The sequence below is a fragment of the Ochotona princeps genome, chromosome 17 (assembly GCF_030435755.1).
Source record: "Ochotona princeps isolate mOchPri1 chromosome 17, mOchPri1.hap1, whole genome shotgun sequence".
NCBI classification, from domain to species: domain Eukaryota; kingdom Metazoa; phylum Chordata; class Mammalia; order Lagomorpha; family Ochotonidae; genus Ochotona; species Ochotona princeps.
This window is the reverse complement of record NC_080848.1, coordinates 21,499,489-21,523,534: the sequence shown is the minus strand read 5'-3', so window position 1 is coordinate 21,523,534 and position 24,046 is coordinate 21,499,489. Positions and strand designations below refer to the sequence as shown.

The window sequence follows — 24,046 nt, the reverse complement described above, 5'->3', positions numbered from 1 at the left end:
CTAATATAAATGTATCTTTTAATCCTATTTTCCAGAAAATTTGTGTAGCACCCTCAGGTTCTTCTCTAAAGTCTTCTTGGGCCCAGCTGACCCCCACCCTAAGGGGTAACTGCTCCAGTATTCCCAAGCTTCAGACTGCTGCTGAGCCAACCTGGATTGTCCAATGAAATCAACTACTGCAGGCTTATACTGCAGGTTTATAATTAAAAAATATGTTAGATGTGTCACGGCCAACCAAAGCTGAACCAGTTGGGCCCATGGGCCATTGGATGGGGCCTCAGCTATAGATGCCAGGCTGCTCTGATGGTGTTTACCAACCTGTCTTGTTATTTCCACTCAATGCCTGCACCTGCTATGTAGGCAGAGCCCTGAACCCCAACCTGAGTCCAACTAGTCCCAGCCCTACCTGCTGGTCCACTCCCACGGCATCCAGTCCATCATACATGATGTCCACCCAGCCATCCTTGGAGGCCAGCACAAACAGGGACATCAAGGCCTAGGGAGGGGAAATGAGGGTAGGTGAGAGAGACCACCTAAAATCTAGGATGTGTGACTGGATCACCCAGCAGCTGTCCCCAGAGTCCCTCCTGGCAGCAGCTTGGGGTCTCCTGGCCCTTGAGGGGGCAAGGCTGTGGTTAGTCTCAGGGTCCCCTGGTTGGCCTGAAGGCAGGGGAGATGGTTACAGCCTCTTGCCTCAGACAGGCAGAGCAAAGGACCTGAACAAAGTCCTGTAAGTTCACACACTAAACCCAAGGAGGGTCTGGGAATCAAATGGGCAATACTGGGCAGGTCTCTCCATGTTCTATGGTTCTCCACGCACACAAGGGAGAGAGCTTGATTCTGTTTGCCTGCACCCTGCAGCACGCTGAGGCAACATGCATGTCATCCTAATGCATCTTACTGTGACTCCAAGAAGATGACATTAGGGCCCCATGTGTCAGCTGACAAAACTAAGACTCCCGGAAGTCAGCTGTCCAGGGTCACCAGGCTGACATCACAGTGTGCTGGGACTGACATCCAATGCTGCCTGCTCCCAACCTCACACGTGCAGTTCTCTGGCCCTTGGCCACTCCCAGACCCTCTCTGAGTCCCAGCTCTCAAAGAGGCCGAAAGACTAGCTGAACAGTTGTGGCATGGCCAGGTTGGCAGTGGAACAGAAGAGGGAAGAGCTAGGGGCCAGATCTCCAGCTGAGACAGCATTGAATCTCACACTCTCCACCACCACCCTCCTTCGGTGCCTGGAGCTCACCTGGCCCAAGTTGTCGAAGTTGTACTTGTGTCGAACCCACCGGTAACTGGCCTCGGCACAGTCCGACTTGTTGGTGATATTTCTGGTGTCCTCGCCCTGACACACGAAGAACTTGCCTTTGAAGAGCTGGACATACACAGAGAGCCCGAGTGAGGCGAGCCTGGCTCCAGAAGTTCAGAGCCCCCAGCCCCAGCTCAGACCAGCCCCAGTAGCCTGAGCACACACAGCTTGGGGCTCAGCCAAACTGGGAAACACTCACCAGGCTCTCCCCTCCCCTGTACCCTCTTCTTTTCCTTACACAAGAGGAGGTCAGGTGATTATGGCAAGTACCAAGAAAGGAGGGGGACCACTCCTTCGTCTCCCACCAAAGGGTAGGGGGTTTGTCCCATCAGGGTCACATGGAACATGTTAGGAATGCACATTCTCAGGCCTCTCAGTCCACTGAACCCCACACTCTGGGCTGGGAGTTGAATTTATTGGAGAGGCTGGGAGAGAGCTCCCTGCCGCTTGTTTATTGGGGCTGGGCTGGACTAAAGCAGGAGCCAGGAATACAACCCAGGTGTAGGTGGCAGGAAGCCAATGACTTGAGCCATCAGCCCTGCCCCCCAGGGAAGCTGGGATCAAAGGGCAGAGCCAGGACTCAAACCCAGGCCCTGTGATGTGCTATGCAGGCATCCTAACCACTAGGCTGAGTGCCTATCCCTTTAGATATTACGACAAGCCATCCAGGTGATTGTGGTCACATTCGAGTTGGGTTTTAAATTTTCACAATATCTACGGATACTGAGGGAGAGGATAGGAAACCCCACTATACAGATGAGCAAAACTGAGGTTTAGAGAAGCTCATTCAAAGCCAGCAGGTGATAGAAAGGGAGACTGGAGCCCAGCTCTATTGGCCCAGAAGGCTCACCCTCCTTGCATTGCCGGTCAGGCTAGGACTTGATGGGGCAGAGACTAGAGGGAAAGGAGGGAGGACCAGGGGCCTGAGCATGCTGCTGGGGACACACTGAGGCCACCAGAGTAGGCCCAGGATGAAGCTCAACAATGGTCACTCTGGTAAGCCAAAGGGCTCCAGGGCATGTGTGTGTGTGGCAGGCGCGAGCACAGAGGCACCCCACAGCCTTGGCAAGTGCAGCTTGGTCCTAGGGTTAGAGAATTTCTAGGAAACCAGGGAACAGCCTCTCCCCAGGGCAGAGAGGACATCCCAGGAAGCTGACAGAAGGGAGAGGAGGGGCAGCTGGTAGCCACAGGGGCTCCCACGCTGCCCCAACAGCCAGCTGTCTGCCCTGCAGACGAAGCATCTGGAGCAGAGGTGTGGGCAGACCAGGGTGGAGGGACTCCCCAGCTCCCCACCAGCCCCGCCAGGCATCTGATGACTCCTGCAGGCAGCTCTGCCTCTTTTTCCTCCAAAGCCAAGTTTCCTCCCTGGGCAGGAGGCCAGTCCTCCCTACCCCCTCCCCTGCACCACAGCCCCCACTTCCTGCCTTGTCTGGGGTCTGCGTCGTCGACTGCCTGCCAGCAGCCGCTAACCTGGCCCAGCTGTCGGGTCCTGGATCCCCAGGCCTGGCCTGCAGCCCGCCCTGCTCAAAGCAAGGAAGGGAGGAGATCCCCGCACACAGTACCGGCCAGCGAGTGAGAAAGCCTGACGCCTTGCTCAGGCCTGGGTCCACCCTGGAGCTCTCCTCTTAGAGGCTCATAGCCCTGCTGCAAAGCGCCCAAGAGGCCAAGCGGGATGCAGAGGAGGCAGGGGCGGCTGAAGGCTCAGGACCCAAGAGGCAAGAGGAGAGCCCTGTTGGGACTTCCCCAATCCTGGTACCAAGGTCCTGCACACCTGCACGCCCAGGATGCCGAAGATGATGAAGAAGGCACAGCAGATGACCACAATGTTGCCGATGGGCTTCAGTGAGGACATCAGCGTCTCCACCACCAGCTTCAGCCCCTGTGCCCGGCTGATGACCCTGGGGAGGGCAGGCAGGGCCTGAGAGTGGTCCTCTAAGCTCAGACAAGTCCTCATCCCCACCCCTGCAGGATCCCTCCTGGGTGCTGGGAGGCGGGATGTGGAGTGGAGGTTCACCACTGTGAGTGCTGGGCAGAAGCTCCTTTTCACAGCATCCCCTCTCCTTTCCCACCCATTGCTGATAATCTCCAAATACCCGGCTCTAAGGATGTCAAACACATCATCCAGTTGGGCTGTGGTGAGGGGACTGATCTCAAAGGGGGGGACGCCGTGGTGGTCCAAAGGACAGACTTGTAGGGGGCAGCAGGGAGAGAAAAAGCCCACCCAAGGATGCCTCACCAGTAAGTCATAGTCGGCCCAACTGAGACACCTGAGTTGGGGTCGGGCTTCCTGATTAAAGGGGCTCCCTGAGAAGGCAGAACCTTGCCAGGTGCGGAGGGTCTGACAGGACAGCACTGTCACTCTAGGGTGGGCCAGATGTTGTCCCAGGAAGACCAACCAAGGAACAGCTTCTACTGTTACAATAAGGCTTGTGTCCACCAAGTGGCCCTGAGGAGCAGGTCACCCCGGCGAGGAGGCAGGAAGTGTGCCTAGCAGACAGGTGGGCTTACCTGAGTGGGCGCAGGGTCCGCAGCAGCCGCAGCACCCTGAGCATGCCCAGGATCTTGGTGCCGCTGTCTGAGACCATGGACACGAGGATGTCGATGACCGAGATGAGCACGAGCAGCCCGTCCAGCACATTCCAGCTACTGCGCAGGTAGGCTTGCTCCCCAAAGCACCAGCCCAGTGCCACCACCTGGAAACCATAGCCACGGCATCACACATCACTCTCCCTGCGGATCCCACCCACCCACCCTCAGTCAGGTCCATAGTGACACCACCCCCACCCAGATGGGCCAGAATGGCGTCCATGCCCATCACCTTTACTGTCATTTCGGCCAGAAAGACTGCGGTGAAGATGTAGTTGGAGAGGGTCAGGAAGATGCGTTCCTACAAGAGAGAGGAGGTAGGTGCTGCCCACCAGGACTCCCCACCCAGCCCCTGCACACAGTTGCCAGAAACAGCATGAGGCTGTTCCGTGACACTACCCTTCCCTTGCCATACACACACACACACAGCCCAGGTGAGGCCCCAAGCTCTGTAGATAGTCTCGGCCCAGCCCTGCCCACACATGTGGCCCCAAGCAGGCAAGGAGGTGCAACTCAAGGCTGGCATGTGAGTCCCACAGTCCAGGCCCCATTTACTGAGTCCCAAGTGGGGCAGGATTTAACATGACCCCTGCCATCCCATCCTCATCTGCGATTCCATCCTCTTCACTCACTCGCTTTCTTATTGTGGGCAGCAGGGCTCCCCCAGCCACCACACTGATACTGGACATGGGCCAGGGCAAGGCAGGAGCAGCTGCAATGCCCAGGGTTCGGAGCCAGAGTCTATAGCTGCGGTGTGGCAGGGCCAGCATAGGACAGAGCTGGGGACTGGGAGTCAGGGGCAGAGAGCCCTGTGAGAGGGCAGCTCAGGGCAGAGGGACCAGCTCCAAGCCCGAGATGGGGACAGTGGGGGGTCCTCAGGGCTGGTGCTCCATCCCCTAGTAAGCCCTTGCCAGCCCCTGCTCATCTCAGCTCTGCCCAGCACATCCCAGCTGGCTGGAGCTCTCCCTAACAGAATACACACAGGGTTGTGGGAGGCAGTGAAGAGGTGCGAGGAGACCTCTGGCCACTTCCAGGCAATGGTGCAAAGTGCCAGGGATGGGAGGAGGGCGGGAAGCACACCTACCCGCCCTGTAGGACCTGAAAGGCTGCCAGCAAGGAGGGGCCCAGGAGAGAGGGAGAGACAGCTCTTGGAGTCACTGGACCCGTGGGAACAAGCCAGGCCCCAGGCGCTGTGGTCAAGACTCAGGCCTCCGGTCTTTTTCCCCTTTTGAGAAAGACTGACAGGTTCACGGCCAAGCAGAATTGACAACATTGCCGTGACAGCCCTTGAAGACCTACTTGTCTTCAGGAGCACAGAGAGCAACAAGCAGCTTCCCTGTCCTATCTGGCAGTACCCTGGGGCAGGCTGTGCGCCATGTCCCCCATTGTGCGCAGGTCACCATCAGGACCAAGAGCCTTGGCTGGGAGAAAGGGAGGCAGGACCACTCCAGCCATGCTGGGGCCATCTCCTGTTGGCAGGACCCTGACACTCAAGGGTCCACATGAGCTTCACACGCCTGTGGCTCCTGGGGAAGCATGCCATCCGCAGACAGACCAGAGTACAACAGAGCAGCCAGCTGACCTGGCGGATCACAGAGGGGAAACTGAGGTAAAGAGGGTACGGGATGCATCTTGAGGGACCAGAAACAAGGTGTGGAGTCTGAGAGACGCCAGGGAGAATTTCAGTGTCCGTCCTCTTGCCACGTGATCCTAGGCAGGAGGGTCACCGTCCTAGCCATCCTGCCTTCAGTGCTGCCTCTGGGTGGTACTTCCAGGAAGGACCTGGGATGGCATGGGACGTCGCAAGCTTGTTTGTGATTCTGGGTACTCACAGCACTGTGAGGGTCGATTTTGGGGCGCTCCATGGCAATGGTGATGCAGTTGAGGAAGATGATGACAAGGACCACGTGGTCGAACATCTTGTGGGTGATGATCCGGTGGCACAGGAGGCGGAACCTGCATGGGGACAAAAATCCAGGCTAGGAGGGGGTAGGAGCAACCCTTCCCCACACCCCCAGGGCAGGATGCCACTTAAAGCATTCTAAATGACATCGTGGGGCACATGGCAGAGCCCCCTTGCTCACTTCGACTGAGGAGGGAAGATGTAGGCAGACCAAGTGTCTCGCTCGCGGCAGCAGGCAGGGAGCCGGGCCCGGACCCAGGCTCGGATCCGTTCCCCTTTGCTCTGTGGAGTGAACATTGCGGTGTGAGGTGTGCCAGGTCTCCAGTCTTCCTGCGGACCCTCGGCACCCTGCTTTCTTCCTTCCTTCCTAAAACCATCTCCCCAGCCCCCTACAAACCTTGCCGGCCCTCTCCCCTCCTCTCTTTGCTCCCCCTTCTGTAGGTTCTCCCCTCAGGGCCCACACCTGCCTCCAGTCCAGCCCTCTGCCTTCCCCTACCCTGTGTCTCCTCCCCCCCTGGACTTGGAAGCAGCATCAGTGACCAAACATTGTGCCCAGGGCATCTATCTGTTCAAAGATACACCTGCTTGAGGAGACAGTGGCTCTTGCCGAGCTAACCCTGTGGTCTCAGGTCCCTGCAACCCACAGCTCTAGGGAAATGGGGCAGGAGCACTGGGGGTTGGGAAGAGGGACGGATAAGGACAAGCTGCCAAATCAAAGCTTGTGATGAGGTCCAGATGAGAAGGGGGGTTGGGACCAGTTTGGAGAGATGAATGATGGGTCTTTCTGAGTCACAGGGGGAGGGCCATGAAAGATTCATATGCATCTGCCCAAAGCCATTCATATCCTCCTGGACCGCAGTGCCACAGCCCCAGGCAAGGCAGGCAGAGGGGAAGAGGGGCTGTTGGGAAGTCATGGTCAAGGTCAAGGTCAAGGTCAAGGGCTTGGCATGGTAACTCCTGCTGGGCTGGCACAGCTCCCCGCTCTCAAGGTCAGGGTGAGGGGGGTCACTGTGCCCACAGGGACCTCACCAGATTGCCCTCGTCATCGCCGTCATCCCCATCCAGTGGGGGGTCATCGGGCCGCAGAGCCCGGGCCAGGCGCCCCGAAGATGACTTGCCATTGCAGTCCTGGTGCTCAGAGGCAGAGCTGCGGCCACTGGCTGTGCGGTGCAGCCCAGGCACCTGCAGCGTGTCCGGCAGGTCAAAGGAGCTCTTGGCTTCCCGCTCCAGGGAGCCCCTGTGGCAACGGTCACTGCCGGCAGGGCTGGCCCTCTCCTCCTCCGAGCTCTCCTCGTCTTGGCTCTCCCGGCCCTCACCCGACAGCAGGGACCGCCTCTCCCCACTTGGGCTCCTCCGCTTGAGGCTGGGGGCGCGGCCCAGGCTGTTGCGGCTAGAACGCCGGCTGGTCCAGCTGCTGGCTGCGCTCCAGGGACTGTGCGGAGAGCTGCGAGCACTTGGCTGAAGGGTGAGCAGAACAGAATGGTTTCAGCCAGGGGTCACAGGGCCCTGAACCCTTCATGTACACCCCCCTATCCTGTGAACCTCTACTGGCACCCTATCATCTCCAGAGGTGTGTGAGCAGAAGCCCTGGACTCATGCGTGGCGTCAGACCCGAGCAGCTGTGCAACCTGTGGGGAGACAGTAAACCTCTCTGTGCCTCCTCTTCCTCAGCTGTCCTACAGAGAAGGCCATGGTGCTTATTCCTCAAATGTTTCCCTCAGCTGAGTGGGGGCGGAAAAGCATGGCAAGAAGCACGTAAAACAACTCAACAGCAAGAAAACACCCCATTTTAAAAACAGGCAAAGGACCTGAATAGATGTTTCCTCAAAGAAGATCTGCCAATGGTGACAGATACACAAAAGAAGGCTTGGGATCACTAATCATCAGAGACACACAGACTAAAAGCACAATGAGATACCACCTCACACCTGCTGTGGCAGCTATAATAGATTAAATGAAGATGGATAACGGGTTGGTGAGGGTGTGGAGAAAAGGGACCCGACGCACTGTTGGTGGGAATGTAAATTAGCACTGCCATTACGGAGGTTCCTCCAAGCACTCAAAATAGAACTACCATATGATCCAGCTAGCCCACTCCTGGGTATACATCCAAAAGATTTAAAATCAGCATGCGGAAGACGTAGGTGCACACCCATGTTCGCTGAGCACTATTCACGACAGCCAACACACGGAGCCAACAGACGCACCCGTCGTCAGATGACTGTGTAAAGGAAATGCGGTGTACAGACACACAATGGAATACTACTCGGCCTCAAAGAAGGAAATCCTGCGATGACAAGCCACCAGGAGGCTAAGTGAAATAAGCCAGGCCCAGAAAGACAAATAAATACCACATGATCTCACCTCTCAGTGGAAGCCCAAAATATAAAACTCACAGAAGCAGAAAGTGGGATAGTGGCCAGAGGGGTGGCAGTGAGGAGACATAGGTCAAAAGGTGCAGTGGCTCAATAGGCTAATCCTTCACCTGCAGGTGCCAGCTTTCAGACGGACACCGGTTTATGTCCCAACTGCTCCACTTCCAATCCAGCTCCCTACTTATGGCCTGGGAAAGCAGCAGAGGATAGCCCAAAGCCTGGACTCCTGTACCATGTGGGTGACCCAGAGGAGGTGTCTGGCTCCTGGCTTTGGATTGGCTCAGCTCTGGCCACTGTGGCCATTTGGAGAGTGAACCAGCAGATGGAAGATCTTTCTATTTCTCTTTCAGATTCTCTACGAATCTGCCTTTCAAAGAAATAATAAATAAATCCTTTTTAAAAAAAGAAGATGAGGCTTCCAATGCACCTGCTAAGTCACTTAGGATATCTGCAGCCCACAGCCCAAGTCTTAGGCTCAAGAAAGACTCTGCTTCCAATTCAGCTGCATGCTAATGTGCACCTGGAGTAGCAGCAGTGATGACCCGAGTACTTTGGTCCCTGCCATCTGTACGGGAGACCCGGACTGACCGCCTGTCTCCTAACTTCAGCCTGACTCAATCCTGGTTGCTGGAGGCATTTGGGGAGTGGATGGCAGATCTCTCTGTCTCTGCATTTGCCTCTCTATCTCTCAAAAATAAAGACATTTTTTAAAGCTTTATTTATTCTTACTGGAAAGTCAGATTTTTAAAAAAATTAGTTTATTTCTTTTTTATTTTATTTAAAATTTTGAATTTTATGAAGAATTTTTTAAAGATGAAAACTTTCAATTAGATAAGAGGAATGCTTTTGAGATTTCTTGCACAGCATATTGAGTATTGTGGGTAATAATGTTATGTTTATTTTACAATTGCTAAGAGAGGAGATTTTAAATGTTTTCACAAGAAAGTAAGTATGTGAAACAGTGGTTAGCTTAATCAGCTTGACTTAATCACTCAATAATGTATGCATATCAAAATGACACAGGGTATCCTCACAAATATGTAAGACTATTATTTGTCACTTAAAATTATAGGGTCTAGCATGGTAACCTTGCAGCTAAAGTTCCTGCCTCATATGCGCCGGAATCCCATATGGGCACCGGTTCTAATCCTGGCATCCCTGCTTCCCATTTGGTTCCCTGCTTGTGGCCTGGGAAAGCAGTTGAGGATGGCCCAAAGCCTTGGGATCCTGCACCTGTGTGGGAGACCTGGAGGAGGCTCCTGGCCCCTGGCTTCGGATTGGCGCAGCTCTGGCCCTTGAGGCTGCTTGGGGAGTGAATCAACAGATGGAAGATCTTCCTCTGTCTCTCCTCCTCTCTTGTATATCTGAGTTTCCAATAAAAATAAAATAAATAAAATAATAATAATAAATTCTAAAAACAAATAAACTAAAAGTGAGGGGGTCAGTATCATGGCATAGCAAATTAAGTCACTGCCTGTGATTCTGGCATCCCATATGGACACTGGTTCTAGTCTCAGCAGTTACACGTTCAATCCAGCTCTCTGCTAATGGCCTGGGAAAGCAACGAAGATGGCCCAAGTGCTTGGGCACCGGCACGCATGAGGCAGATTTGGAGGAAGCTCCTGGTTCCTGACTTCAGCATGGCTCAGCTCCAGTTGGGAAGGGAATCAGTAGATGGAAGATCTAGCTTTCTCTCTCTGTCTCTGTAACTGCCCTTTAAACAAATAAATACATCTTAGACATACAGTACCCTTCTCCCACCTACAGAAGAGGCTCGGCAAGGTCCAGTTCTTGTCCAAGGTTACTCAATTCGGGCCCAGGAGAACCTGCCCTGTTGTCTCCAAGGTCACAGCTGCATCACCAACTCTGGGATTCCCCTGGACCCCGTCCAGCCCACAGTCCAGGGGCTGTCCCCACCCCCATGCTGTCCGTTCTTCCTCCAAGTATCTCCCACCTGCATGTACCCCTACCGGTGACTTCATCTCGGGGGCTGCCCCAGGCTCGGCGGAGCCGCTGCTGCTGGTGCGGCGGGAGCCTGGGCCCAGCGCCTCGCCCAGGCCCGTGCTGTTGCTCTTGGGCAGCGACATGGGTGTGGCGGCTGTGTGGATGATGAGAGGAGGCAACAAACTCTTCCGCAGCTCTGGGTGCTCCCCCAGGGACACCACTGCCAGCAGGTGTGGGAGGAATGGAAGGGGAGGAGAGAGAGAGAGAGACCCTGAGTCCACTCACAGCAGCCAGGGAGCCAGAGGCTGCCCCTATGAGGCAGGTACTCACAGGCCAAGTGCTTCTTCCTGTCCCCCTCACCATCCAGGCTGGGCGAGAAGACATCAGGCTCCGACTCCGACTTGGTGGCATCTCCCTAAGGCAGGGGAGTAGCAGGCTATCAGGGACACGGCCAAGCAGGGGTCACCATGATGGACTCTGGTCTCTACGCACACACGCGCGCGCACACACACACACAGGCCACAGAACCAGCCACCACGGCACAGGGCATGCACTGGTACAGGCCACTCCACCCAAGGCTTCCCAAGGCCTTTGTCTTCCCCTGCTCATATCTCTGAGAAGGTCACAGCTAACCCCAGCACACAGCACCACCAGTCTTGGTGGGTGGCTGGGGGTAGTTGGGCAGGCAGATGGCACAGCTCAAAGGAGCTGGGGGCATGGGTGAAGTGGTCACTGGAGCCTCAATTCCTAAAGTCCACTGGGAGTCCCTGCCTCAGCTCTGCAAGGCCCCTCCCCCAAGCCGCAGACCCCAGATAGCACAGCTCAGTGCCAGGGGTCCCTCTGCCTCCTCCCTTCCCCAAGACCCTAACACTCCCCGGCCCCATTTTTTGAAAAAAAAAAAAAAATATTTTTTCACCTCTCTCCCTGTCTCTGGGATAGTTTTTTTCATCCTTCTTAGCAGGTCAGTAGGTTCCCCAGTAATTACACACTTCTCCTTAAGAAGTTATTAAAAAAATACTTGATTGCTACTTTTGATAAGGACATAAATATTGGGTAATTGGCATCTCGGGGGATCATTTTCATTAACTCAGTTTACATCCCTAACGAGGCCTTTAATTATCAAGTGCAATCTCCAGGGGGCTGCTTGGGACGCATAGCACTGTGGGGTCCTTTGCGGGGGGTGGGGGGATCCTGGCTTTGTCCCCAATTCTGGTGCTGGTGCAAGCAACAGCAGGGCACAGGCTCCATGCAGGGACCAGGGGAGGGACACGCCCCGAGTTGGCTGGCAGGACCTCACTGGGTGTGACAAGGGGACCCAAGACTCTAATTCTGGTGCCTTCTGGCAAGAGTCACATCCCATGTCCATGTCCTCCCAGAACATCTCCGTGAGTGGAGGCAGTTAGTGAGGTCCCCCTACAGGGGCCCGGGGGAGGGGTGTAGAGGGCACAGATGAGGAGCACGTCTCGCAACCACAGTCCTGACCGTGCCCTACACATGTGCACACAGAGGATTCTAAGTCCCTTCCTTCCCTGGCCCTGTCCAGCGGGCCAGTAGAGACAGGAGCCGTGCCCTGTGTGTGGTGCTGGGGGCAGAGGCATGGATGCACCTTCCTCCCATGTCCTCCAGGGGAAGGGACTTATAATCAAAGCAAACCTCACAACACCAATGACCACCACGGCGACCACAGATGCACAGCAGCAGAGCGTGACATGAGTGAGCACAGAGACATGGAGGTGGAAGGGGCACGGGGCACGGGGCACAGGGGCATGCCAACTCAGGATTGCGTACCTACCCCCTGGGAGTCGACAGGCAGCTGAATACAGCTTAACTGTCCACTCGTATCTTCCCGTTTGCTGATTTCCTACAGGGAGAGGGGGGGAGGTAGGGGAGGCGCACTGGTCACAGGCGCTGGGGCCTTCGGACGCCAGCAGGCAGCGTCAGAAGAAGAGGGATGCCAAACCCCACGGTACAGTGGGGTGGGAGACACAGGAGAGGGGACAGGGCAGCCTTCCAGAATTCAGCCACCGGCCCCCAGGCCAGCAGGAATCTGAAGGGTATGGGCAGAGGCTAGAAGATGGGGACAGGGCAGGAAGGAACGAAGCCCCTCAAAGACCCTGACCGGAGCCAGCATCCACGGAGAACATGCCTGGCACTGTGAACCAGCTTAATCCGCCCCGCTCGCTCACTGTGAGGTTTAGAGAGGTCAGGGAAAGTGCTCCAAGTGGCATGATGGACAGCCAAAGAGGAGGGACTGGGGTCTCCAGCTCAGAACATAGCTCTTCTCTCCTCGGCTCCAGGCTCGGGGGTGGCGGGGAGGACAGGCATGGAGGGTGGGAAGCAGGGCTGCAGGAACGGTCAGCGTGGGATGCAACAAGGGGCAGAAAGAGGCTTCCTAGCTCCCTTCCAGTCAGCACAGATGGACAACTGGTACTGGGGGTGTGGCTCTGCATCAGTGAACTGCCCCACGCAGGATCTACTGCCTGTTCATTTAACTAAGTATGCACTGGAGTTACAGACGGGGGGTGCAAATACTGCCCCCCTGCAAGTCAGGACATCAGAAGTCACGCAGGTTCTGCTCTGCCCCTACCTTCTGGCACGGGAGGCAAGGATAGCAGGGTGAGGAACAGGGAGGCTCGTCCAGGGGACAGCTGCTTCTTGTGCTGTGACAAAACCAGCCCCTCCCTGCTAGCAGTGGGCCTGTGAACAACTCTACAGCAGATGGCAAGAGCCCCTGGAGGTGTTCAGGTCACTGGCATCAACCAACACCTCCCCTTTCCACATCTCCGCGGAGTACAGCACAGCGCAGCCCCTGGCTCAGTCTCTCGCACAGGCACATCAATGTCCTGACTGCTGCTCACCCCCACAGAGAGTACTCACTTTAAATCCCTTTGCATCCCACCCCAGATGCAAAGCATCACAACCCAAGATCCCACATGCCCACAAAGGCACTTCGAGGAGGATGTGGCCACCAAAATCTTGGCATCCTCCAAGTTAGGGCTGTCCAAAGACCTCCAGTAGGGCCATGGTGACCAGGTCAAGGCAAATGGCCTGGTTCCCACACTCAGTCTCTGTTGCTGCCTAGCAACGGGCAGCTCAGCTGCTCTCCCACGTAACAAGGTGTTGGTGGGAGGGCCAGAGATGGGGGGGGTGCCCGTAGGGACACAAGTCAGCAGCTGGCTGGATGGTGTAGAGGACGGGAGCAGACAGGGGGGTGTTTTCCATCCCACCCCCACTTGACTCTGAGTTTCCTAGCAATTTTTCCAGGGAACCTTAGCTGCCAGAAGCTGCCATTCATAAGCGAGCTAAGCAGTACCCCGATCATCACCCATCGTCTCTCAAGAGTCCAAGGAGAAGCTGGTTCTTGTGGGAGAAGGTAACAGGACTCAGAGAACCCCAGAATCTGTGTCCCAAACAAGGGGCCCCAGCAAGGTGGTGGGATGCTGATGTCTTCCCTTGCCTTCCCCACAAGCTGCCCCTGCTGCCGCCCAGCAGGGGAAGCATTGCCAGTGTGGACAGCCACGGAATTCAAACAGAAGCAGGGAGAGGGGTCGGTGTGGGAAACGCGCACTCGCGCCCCAACAGCCAGCCCGCCCAGCCCACAGGGAACAGCCCTCCCTGGCAGGGCCGGGCAAGAGTCGGAAAATAGATTTTTGTTTTTCCACCATGTGCTGGGTATTTATAGAGCAGGCCGCAGCGGGAGTTTCCATCCGGGTCACCTGGAGAGAACTGGACCAAGAGCATCTCCCGGTCCAACCTGCAGCATTTCTAGGTTGGGTCAAGTGGCCTGTTGGATGCATGGCCCTGAGAGCTTGGGTGGGGACAGGAGCGGCTGTGGGTCCACTAGGCACAGGCTGTGCCCTGGCACAGCAAGGGCAGGATCAATGTAAATCAATATTAATTGATGACGCTGCCTGTGACGGCGGTGACCGAGCCGGGCTGGAAATAGGACGCTCATCTCTGCCATCCCCGTGGCTAATTGGGTTCATTTCTCACCCTGGGCAGCTCAGTCCCACCCGGGGCCCTGGTAGCATCTCCATCAGTTCAGCCTGAGTTTTTGGGTCTCACACATCAACCTCCTGCACCCTTAGGCTCCAATGGGTCTCACAGAGCACTCGAGTTCTGGGGTCCAACTCCCAGCTCCCTCTCCCTGCACCCCCCCCAACTCACATCCCTGCCTTGCTGGGGCAGTCTCGCTGACTTTGAGACAGAATCCACTAAGCAGCTAACCCCTGGCCTGAGACCCCACTCAATCATCACATGATAAGGAGAGTCACAGCTGTCCACCCCTGCTCAGTCAGAGGGGTATTTCCTATAGGATCTCCCCCCCCCCCACCCCAGCTCAACACAATAGAGGATGGAGAAGAAGGTTCCACCAATTCCTCCTGTTCCCCAACCACGGAAGGTGGGACTGTGGCAGATGGCTGAAGTGGGCAGGGCAAGGGATCACCTCCGCCTGGAAGCCCTCCACCAGAATGGCGACCAGCAGGTTAAAGAGCACGTAGTTGCCGAAGGTCATGAGCGCGATGAAATAGAGGGCAGCCCAGGATGAAGTGGAGGCCATACCGTTGTAGAGGACTTTATTCCAGTCCTCCTGGGTCAGGATCTGGGGGCAGAGGACAGGGGTGAGGACGCCAACCCAGGGTATCTGACTGCCCCTGCCCCTGGCTGTCCCTGTCACCCTCGGCACCTGAAAGACGGTGACAATGGCCCACAGCAGGGAGTCAAAATTCTTGCGGTCCGGCAGTGTATCCCCGTCCCGCTCGGATGCAAACTTACAGCCGAAGAGGTGCATGCCCAGGATGCTGAGGACACAACAGGGGAGCCAAGGACAGAGATCAGGATCCCCAGTATCACTGTCAGCCCTCCCAGCCCAGCCCCTGCCCATCTCCCTGGTGGCACTCACCTGAAGATGAAGATGAAGAGCATAAGCAGCATGCAGAAGGTGGCCACGTTGTCCATGGTCTTCATGAGCACCACGAGCTGCCGCTGCAGCGCCGGCAGGAAGCGCACCAGCTTCAGCACCCGCATCAGGCGGAAAGTCCGCAGCACTGACAGGCCGCCCCCCTGCTGGCCTACGATCTCCCACACGCTGTGGGGCAGGAGGACCGGTGGCAGCCTCAGCCCCTGTACCGACCCTTCTCTGCCCCTCCTTTCAGAACACTGGTACACCTGCACCCTTGGCACATTGTGTGCCGGGAGCCTCCAGAAAGGAGTCTTGGGGACAGCAAGGTCTCAGGGTGGATGCAGCCCCAGGTCCCTCCGCCCCAGATCACCTCCTGGCAGCCACAGCAGCCAGCAGCCCTCTCCCAGTTCCGGTCAAGGCAAGCACATCAGGTTATGGTATTTTTGCTTTTGCTTTGCTCTCTCCTAATGAAATCTAAAACTGATTCCAAAAAGCAACTGATTCCAAAAAGCAACAAAGCAGTTCTCCTAGCCCCAGGCTGGTGAGAGAGGGAGAGTGGGACCTGGAGCCCTTTCCCCAGGTCTTGGAATCCCTCAAGCAAGTTATCACCACGTCTGCATGAGCTTCCAAACACTTTGTAAGCAGGACCTCCTCCTCTTACTGCTCTCTCCAAAGCTACCTTCCCAGTCCTCACCCCCCAAGCCTGGGGGAAGGGGATGTGAACCCAGGTGGGGCCAAGAGAGAGGACGCCGTGTGGAGCATGGGGGTGCCTGGCATGGCAACATGCCTCGTGATCCCAGCCTCACCCCCCATGCCCACTCTGGCTTTCACACAGGAGGCAGTGGCGCACCTGATGACAACAATGACGCCATCAAAGATGTTGTAGGGATTCTTGATGTAGCCGAAGGGGCCATACACGAGCAGCTTCAGCAGCATCTCCAGGGCAAAGAGGCTGGTGAAGACGATGTTGCTGATTTCCAGGGCATTGGTCAGCTCTTCTGGCTGGAGGGCAGGGTGCGGCGTGAGGTGACAGTCTGCTCCCTGAGCCCCACACCCTAGCCCACCCAAATACAGGGGCCCAGGGGAGAGGAGGAACAGCACAGATGCCCTGAGGAGGTAGGGGCTGCCAAATGCTCAGGCTCACCATGGGGTGGGCAGAGCGGGAGGAATTCCAGGAGGCAATGCACCTGCCCTGGAAAAGCACCCCTGGAGACGCCTAGCCACTCCCTGACAATGGGGCCCAGATGGTAAGGTACAGGCTCTCTGGGGTTCTCCACCCAACACCCTCTACAAGCTCTGTGTCCTGCCCTGCCCTGCCATGTGCTGGGCCAGTCCAGTGGGCCCTGGCCAGCAGCTCCATGTAGCAGGCTGATCTTGAAGGGGGCCATCCCCCCAGGCTTCACATGCAAGCTCATACATTCCACGACTACTCTATGGATTTGGCAGGCTTTGCTTGGACAACTGTTGGCTACCCTTGCACACACACACACACACACACACACACACACAAGAATGCATGCACTGCCAGCTACGCCTACACTGAGAGGCAGCAGGGAGACCCCAACTGGAAGAGTTGTCACAGAGCAGAAGGCACCTGCAGCCTCAGCTTGAGACCAGGACACCTGGGCTAAGTTCTCAGTGGATCCCGTCACTCACCATGTGGCTGTCACCAAGGTTTTCAACCTCATGCCTTTTCCATTCCTACCCAGGGTCTGGGATTGGGACCAAGAACACATCCCAGGAAGACGCTCTCAGAAGAATGAATGACAGTCCCCACCCCACCCCCCTATTCTGGCTCCTTCGTCACCCGCTTTCCATATGAAGTGCCTTCTGCATGCCTAGCAACACACCAGGTGGTGCAAGAGCTACCAACATGCACCAGCCACGCACCCCGCTTCCCGGACACTCGGCGTCTGGCTGCAAACGAGTTGTACACACACAGACCAGCTGAACAATAAGAGGCCTTAGACCCTGCTTTAGTGCCAAAAGTAAACGATCCTGGCAGGAAACCCGGGAATTCAGGACGAGAAAGGCTAAGTAGCAGGCAGTGACGGAAAGGAACTCCAGAGGTTGGGGGTCTCCCCAGAGGGAGGGTGGCAGGAAAAAGAGACCCTGGTTCTGCTTGGAGGAGGAGAGAGGCATGGCCTGGCTGAGAGTTAGGGATGCAGGGAGAGGTGTTGTTGCCTCCCAGCTGATCAGTATCTCAACAAACCAAAAGCCCAAGGCTCACCGTAGCTGTTCAGAGTATTTGAGTTAAAGTAATAACCACACAAAGCCCTCACATTCCATCAGACACCCCCGTCCCCGCTTACCCAGCTGCCTGGTCTGGCCCACTGCCCAGGCAGGTTGTCCAAGCATGAAGCCAGGGCTAGGCATGACCAAATGGACCCTGTCTGTGGGGCCAGCATGGGTGGGAGGCAGAAGAGCTGGAAGGAAGGTGCTTCGGAGAGGCAGGTGAGGGATGTCTGTAGACCTGGAGGTTGAGGCAGGCTGGGGGCACATCTTGGGTTAGCAGGCACAGCAGAGGGCCTGCTGCGCAGGGCAGGAGGGGCTGTGGTGGGACCAGAGTGGCATGGAGCTCACAGCTCCAGCAGATGCCAAGTAAGTCTGAGCTCCACAGACTGGAAGTGAAGACGGCACTGACACGTGACTCAGTTAATCAGGTCACACAGACGGACATGGAGTCCCTCTGAACAAAAGAACAACGCAGAAGGTGGGGGAAGGAACAGGGTCCAGGCAGGGAAGGCTCAGGGTTTAGACGCTTCCCGCGCAGCTAGGTCCAGACTGCTGGGGAGCCTGTCACCCAGTCATTCTGCTAGCCTCCCAGTCTTGCCTCCCAGATTGGACATAAGCTCTATAGGCCCCCAGCTTACCATGTACTCACCTGCACGGCCCTCCCATGCTCATTTTACAGATTAGCAAACAAGGCCAACAGACAGTGCACACCACCAGGTTCAAAGTCACAGGGCTGAAGGGTAGAGCCCAACCCTGTATCCCTCTGACTCCATAACACAAGATAGATCCAAGCTCTGTGGATCTAGACACATGGGTGGACTGAACAACACAGCTGTGTCTGAAGAAATAATCTGAAATTATGTTTCAGATTAACAAAAATATCGGACTAGGGGCTAGCATTGTGCTGTATCAGGTTAAGCCACTGCTTGATACCAGCATGCTGCCTCTAGAATGGTGATTTAAGTCCTGGCTATTCCATTTCCAATCCAGCTCCCTGCTAATGCACCTGGGAAGGCAGTGGAAGATGGCTCAAGTGCTTAGACCCCCGCCACCCCTGTGACTGACCCAGATGGAATTCTAAACCCTTTGCTTCAGTTTGGTCTCATTCCAACTGTTGCAGCCCTTTTGGGAATAAACCAGTGGATGGAAGATCTCCCCCATTCCATAATTTCAAAACAGTAAGTAAATACACAAATCTTGAAACAAGCAAATATATAGGAAGAAATAAGTTGGTGTGTGAAAGTATAGCTGAGTCATACAATGCACAGATTTCATGGTATACAAATCAGATAGATTGAGCACTCCTAATACAAAAATCTGAAATCCACATTCAGAAACTTCATAAACACCAATGTGATATCTCAAGTGGAAAATCCCACACCTTGAAGTGTCAAACACAGATGCACTAAAAATGTAAACGGATCTTCAGGCTACACATCTATGAAACATTGATGAATTCTGGACTATGAAACATCGATGAATGGGCCCATTCTTATGCTCTCTCATCATGCAGGAGCAAAAATGCAAAAATGAAAAAAAAAGTGTATCAAACATGTCTGGTTGCAAGCATCATAGACAAGAGCTATTCAAACTATACTTAAAAAAAAAATTCTAGAAACAAAAATTAGTGCAACACCGATCCACTGAAAGCACAATCTCCTCCACTGGTGAATCTTGGAGCATAGCCACTCTGTGGGTGTATGGCCGGGACAGCCTCACCCCTGATGTGATCAGCATTGGTCCTGAGAGTCTGGGTTGGGGGCTCTCCGATGCATGCACAACTTGCTCACCCACACACCACCAGAGGGTGCACCAGAGAGCATGATGAGGTGGGGCTCCTGGCATTATCTGTCCTCACAGAAGACGGGGTGCAGCAACAACTGGAGCTCCAACCCTGCCCACCAGGCAGCTCTGCAGAAGCACCTGGAAGGGGGAGCCCTGGCTTCTCCTCCACCCTCATGGACTGTACATTCTTAGGGACAATGCCCCTTCCTTCCAACCTCTTCAACCTCCGACCCAAGTGGCAAGGGGGGGTGGGGAACCTTCTCCCTGAGACAGGCCTGTCCAAGTTACTAAATCGAAGGCTTGGGACGGTTTTGCAAATGCAGCACGAGACCCGCAGACAATCTCAGCAACACAGTGGGCCCTTGGGGAACAGAGCCGTAATTAAGGGACAGCAGCAGCAGCTGCAGAGGGGCACGGCCGGAGCCAGCAGCAACTGGCACAGTGCTTTCCTCCATGGTGCCTCGCAGCACCTCTCTGCTCCCAACCAAACCTGCAGGCTCTGAGAAGTGCAGGCACCTTCTGGAGGGCTGGAGCGCCACAGCAGAGGTACCTGGCCAGTTTGGTGCCCTTCCCACTCACCTCTCACTCCAGGACCCTTTCTGCAACACCTGTTCCACCTCATGTCCAAACCATACAACATCCACAAGCCCTCCAGGCGGGCACCTCCCCTCGCCCACTCCTGAGCCCTTCCTCTGGTCTAGACTGTGTATATCCTGCTGTCCACAGATGCCACGGCCCAGTGGAGGCTGCTCTAAGTTGGGGAAAGGCATCCTGCACTTCTCCCCTGGAGAGGCCACAGGCCTCTTCTCCATGCTAATCCTGATGATAACTCTCCCACATCCCTGCCCTTCCCCCTCAGGCTTTCACTCTGCAGCCACTGTGTCCCCATTTAGCTGTTTAGCCGCTCCCAGCACAGAGCAGGCACTGCGGCACGTTGGTCAGGTCCTCATATTAGAGCACCTTCGATGGCTGGATTGCAGTCCCACCTCTACTTCCAATCTAGCTGGCTGCTCATGCACACTTTGGGAGGCAGCAGGTGATGGGTTAAGTGCTTGGTCCCTGCTATCCACGTGGGAGACCTGCTGGAGTTCCCAGGTCCTGATCCTGGCCAGCCCAAGCTATTGTAAGCATTGGGGAAGCACACAGGAGATTCCTTCTCTCTTTTACACTAGGGTCTCCCCTGGAGCCCAGGGCATGGCTGCCCAGCAGGCTCCAAAAGCCGGACAGCTTTGGCCACACTCCCACCTGTGTGACCTCACTGAGCCCCAGTCACCTCCTCCGCTCCTCATGGTGGCTAACACCACTTCCCCAGAAGGCTGCTCTACAGAACAAGACAGTAAAGGCTGTGACTCCTCCCTAGGCCAGGGTCAAGTTCAGCTGGCCCTTGAAGCCAGCCTCCCACAGGGCTGCACGTCTGCCAGGTGCAGCCAGGTCCCACACTGAGACCAAACCCAGAGGAAATCAGCCAGGAGGAGGCAGGAAGAGAATGCCCACAGAAGGCACCCTGACGGGCAAACGAAGAGGTGCGAGGGGGGAATGGGGGGAGGTGTGGTAGGGCCTTGCGGGGATACGAGCCTGTGAGGTTGGCAGGACCTGGGCAGACTGGCCTGGATGAAGCCTCTTTCTGTCTCAGGCTGGACTTGCCTCTGTCCACTACAGCTCTTGGGGGTGGAGCCGGGGGAGGGAGGGCAGAGAGGTGCAAAGCAGAGTATTAAGAAGATGGATCTGGCTGCTGTGGCAGCAGTATGTGGACAGCTCGAGGGGAAAGATGGAGACCAATAAGGGGATACTGTGGCAGTCCAGGCAGGGGACCTGGAAGCTGGCTCTGTCAGGGAAGGCATGAGGGGGTGGCCAAACCAGGTCAGTTTTGAGCAGAGGCTGCTAAGGGTCACCCCAGCCTGTCTAATCCCCTCTGCTCAGCTCCCAGAAGCTCCACTGATGCTGAAATCTCTGCTCCCCATTTGGACTCACTGACTCACACCCCACCTCTGCTGCTAGTTGAGCAGAGGGGTACAGGCAGGGGGACAGTGTGAGGGCCTCACCAGGGGACCTCCAGGAAGCCTGGAGCCAGGACAGAACTCCAAAAGCCGGACAACTTTGGCCACACTCCCACCTGTGTGACTTCACTGAGCCCCAGTCACCTCCTCCGCTCCTCATGATGGGTAACACCACCTCCCCAGAAGGCTGCTCTGCAGAACAAGACAGTAAAGGCTGTGAAATTCCACAGCCCGCTGGGACTCTCACCTCCCTGAGCACACTCCCCTCCAGTACCTTCCTACCCACTGGGTCTCCTATTAGGTGTCACAGGGACCTCAAGCCTCTTAAACCAGGGGCAATGCCAAAGAGTGGCCTAAGTCACTCACCCCAGGCACCCCCCCTCCCTGCCACCCAATTCCCTAAAGCCCTACTCTCCTTGAATACATGTAAGCCAAGTAGGCCCAGAGGGCCTTGGTGCTAGCTTAGCTTCTGGTCAGCCCACCCAAGGCAACTGCTACTTAAATTTTTGGAGCTGCCACCCTGGCCCTCACCCACCTGGGCCACCTCTAGCCTGGACCCAGGGTGGACTTTCAACAGGATGTCCTGGGGCCAGGTACTACAGTGCAAATGGGTTAAGCTGCCACCTACAACACTGGCTTCTCACATGAGAATACCAGATTGAGTTTCAGCTGCATGTTTCCAATCCAGCTTCCTGCTCATATGCCTGGGAGGCAGCAGAGGATGGCTCAAGTATGTGGCCTCCTGCCACTCCCATGGGAGACCCGGATGGAGTTCTGTTTGGCTCCTGGCTTCTGCCTGGCCCAGTCCTAGCTATATTGAGGAGCTGCAAGCATGGATGAAAGGTCACACTCTCTTTTTTTCTCTATCACTCTACCTTTCAAATAAATACATAACCAAATAAAAATGTGGTAAAGGCCAGCCTCCCGTGGTCATGGTCTGTAGGCTGCTGCCCTGCACAGCCCAGGTGAGCCCCTAGCTTCTGGCTGTGTGCTGTGGCTGCAGAATTGCTGAGCGCGGCCAGAGAGTGCTGACTGGTCACGGATCCCACTGGGGGCCCCAGCGCAGCCTGCTGCCTGCTGGTGGTGCACACGGTCCTCTCTTCTCAGCTCCAACTCTTTCCTCCAGGAGCTGCCTCCAGCCCCGCCCACTCCTGGGCCCCTGTTCCTACCCCCCTCCCCTAAACAGCTCGGCAGCAGCCCACATCCTGCTCATCCCTCTCTGCAGCTCCCAGAAGGGGAAGGCAGCTGGCCCCTTCCTCACCTGCACTTGGACTTGATCCCTGCCCCCACTCTCCCTGGGCCCTTATCTCAGTCATGCCTGAGTCCTTCCCTTTCTTCTCTTCCCCCAAGCAGGACTGAAGCCTCCAGCTCCCCCCAGGAATCATGCTTCCTGTCCTCCTCCTCCTGGATGCCTGGACTACTCCGAGCCTATACCCAGCCCCCCTGGTCCATGCCCTGCTTGGCCTGGCTTCCCTGACCCTGTGCCAGCCCCCCTCACCCCTCCTAAGACTGCCTTTCCTTCTCACACCAACATTCCTCAGAGTTCACTTAAGCCCACCCCTCCCCCAGCCCACTCCCTCTTTCCAGTGCCCCCAACTCCCCACGCTCCAGCTGTCACTGGGGTGTAGAGGACGCTAAACAAGTTCTCTCGGGGGCCCTGGCTCCTGGTCCAGAGAGTCAGTGCCTGCCCGATATCCCCACCACCATGGCCCATAGCCATGGCAAACAACACCTCCCAAACAGGCTCTCACCTCTTCTCTCAGACCTCCCTTCTCGCACCTCCCTGGCTCCGCACAGCCCTTGGGTTATCTAGCATTACTACTGCCTTTTGGCAGGTGCCCTGGTGCTCCGACCTGCTGGTGGACGTACTGTCCCGCCCACAGCCTTCCTTGGCCTCCTCTCCACCCCTACTGCCTCTGAACACCAGGAATCACCGCTGTGCCACCCCACCCCCCACCAGCCTGCACCTGCTGAAGCTCAGGCTTCCTTCAGTACTGCTGGACTGGACTCAATGTCATCCCCACCAACCCTGGCTCCAACATTAAGGGATGGGAAGGGCTGAGGGGGCCACCATGCCCTTTTAGAGTGTCTCATGGGCTCTCTGTACATTCTGTAGCTAGGCTACTGGCATCATCCTCCTTGCCCCCTGCCAATTCTTGCAACTAGATCTCTGCTCTACCCTGTCAAGCTCACTCATCCTTCAAGGTCCCTCTAAAAAACCACCTCCTCCAAAGGGCCGGTGCTAACCCCTCACCCAGCTGGGTGTGTGAACACCTCTGCTTTGTCTCTGGAGGCCACCCTCACAGCATCTTGTGTGATCATCCACAAGACAAAACGGCTTTCCCAGGACCACCTACGCATGCTGGGTGCTGCCGGAGAGCCAGCCAGTGACCTTCTGGAATCCTCGAGGGCTTCTAGCACGCTGTGCACAGGACAGCCTCAGTGTCTGCAGAACTGTGGGAGCCTGCAGCTAGAAAATGCCTAAGCAAACATGAACACCCCCCACCCAAGACCTGAAAGACTCTCTGACAAGAGCCTTGCTTGGCCCCAGCTCCAGCTTTCAGTCAGGGCTCCTCCCCGGGAGGCCTAAGGCCAGGCTCTCCATGGCCACACCGGAGTGTGTGAGTGTCTGCACTTTCAGGGCACAAGGTTTGTGGCCCAGTCTTGGAAGCTCTTGGAATGGTAAGACTCACCACGGCTGAACTCACCCCCCACACGCCTCACCATCTCCCCTCCCTGTCCCAGCATGCTTCTCCTCGAGCTGCCAACCTCATTCACTTATAAATAGAAACCTTCTTAGGATGCCTATCTAGAGTGACAGGAGGGACCGGTCTCTGAGTGATGAACAGAATCATGTCACCCACCCCAGGCTCTCCTAGCCCTGGACCCTCCCCATCTTGCTAGCTGAATCCCAGGAGGCTACTGGGCTCCCCATCTGTTGGCATCCCTCTTCCAGAAGAAGAGGCTAACACCTGTTCCTCATTCATGAGCCACAGCCAGGTAAGCAAC

The 24,046-nt window shown here is 56.1% G+C and overlaps 1 protein-coding gene across 12 annotated transcripts in view; it reads right to left on the bottom strand.

The window, feature by feature from the left end:
• CACNA1G (calcium voltage-gated channel subunit alpha1 G) overlaps positions 1-24,046 on the bottom strand; it is a 60,978-nt gene that overhangs the window by 17,003 nt on the left and 19,929 nt on the right. For 4 of the 12 annotated variants that reach the window (XM_058675722.1, XM_058675724.1, XM_058675727.1 and 1 more), the window contains exons 10-24: positions 15,871-16,022; positions 15,021-15,206; positions 14,805-14,919; positions 14,565-14,720; positions 11,910-11,978; positions 10,448-10,532; positions 10,138-10,337; positions 6,828-7,256; positions 5,980-6,080; positions 5,728-5,851; positions 4,128-4,196; positions 3,818-4,002; positions 3,081-3,207; positions 1,250-1,375; positions 407-496 (exon numbers count right to left, since the gene is read on the bottom strand). In XM_058675722.1, the coding sequence (XP_058531705.1) occupies positions 407-496; positions 1,250-1,375; positions 3,081-3,207; positions 3,818-4,002; positions 4,128-4,196; positions 5,728-5,851; positions 5,980-6,080; positions 6,828-7,256; positions 10,138-10,337; positions 10,448-10,532; positions 11,910-11,978; positions 14,565-14,720; positions 14,805-14,919; positions 15,021-15,206; positions 15,871-16,022 (2,214 nt within the window). The remainder of the gene's footprint in view (positions 1-406; positions 497-1,249; positions 1,376-3,080; positions 3,208-3,817; positions 4,003-4,127; positions 4,197-5,727; positions 5,852-5,979; positions 6,081-6,827; positions 7,257-10,137; positions 10,338-10,447; positions 10,533-11,909; positions 11,979-14,564; positions 14,721-14,804; positions 14,920-15,020; positions 15,207-15,870; positions 16,023-24,046) is intronic. The other 8 variants (XM_058675726.1, XM_058675733.1, XM_058675732.1 and 5 more) reach the window with 3 other exon arrangements.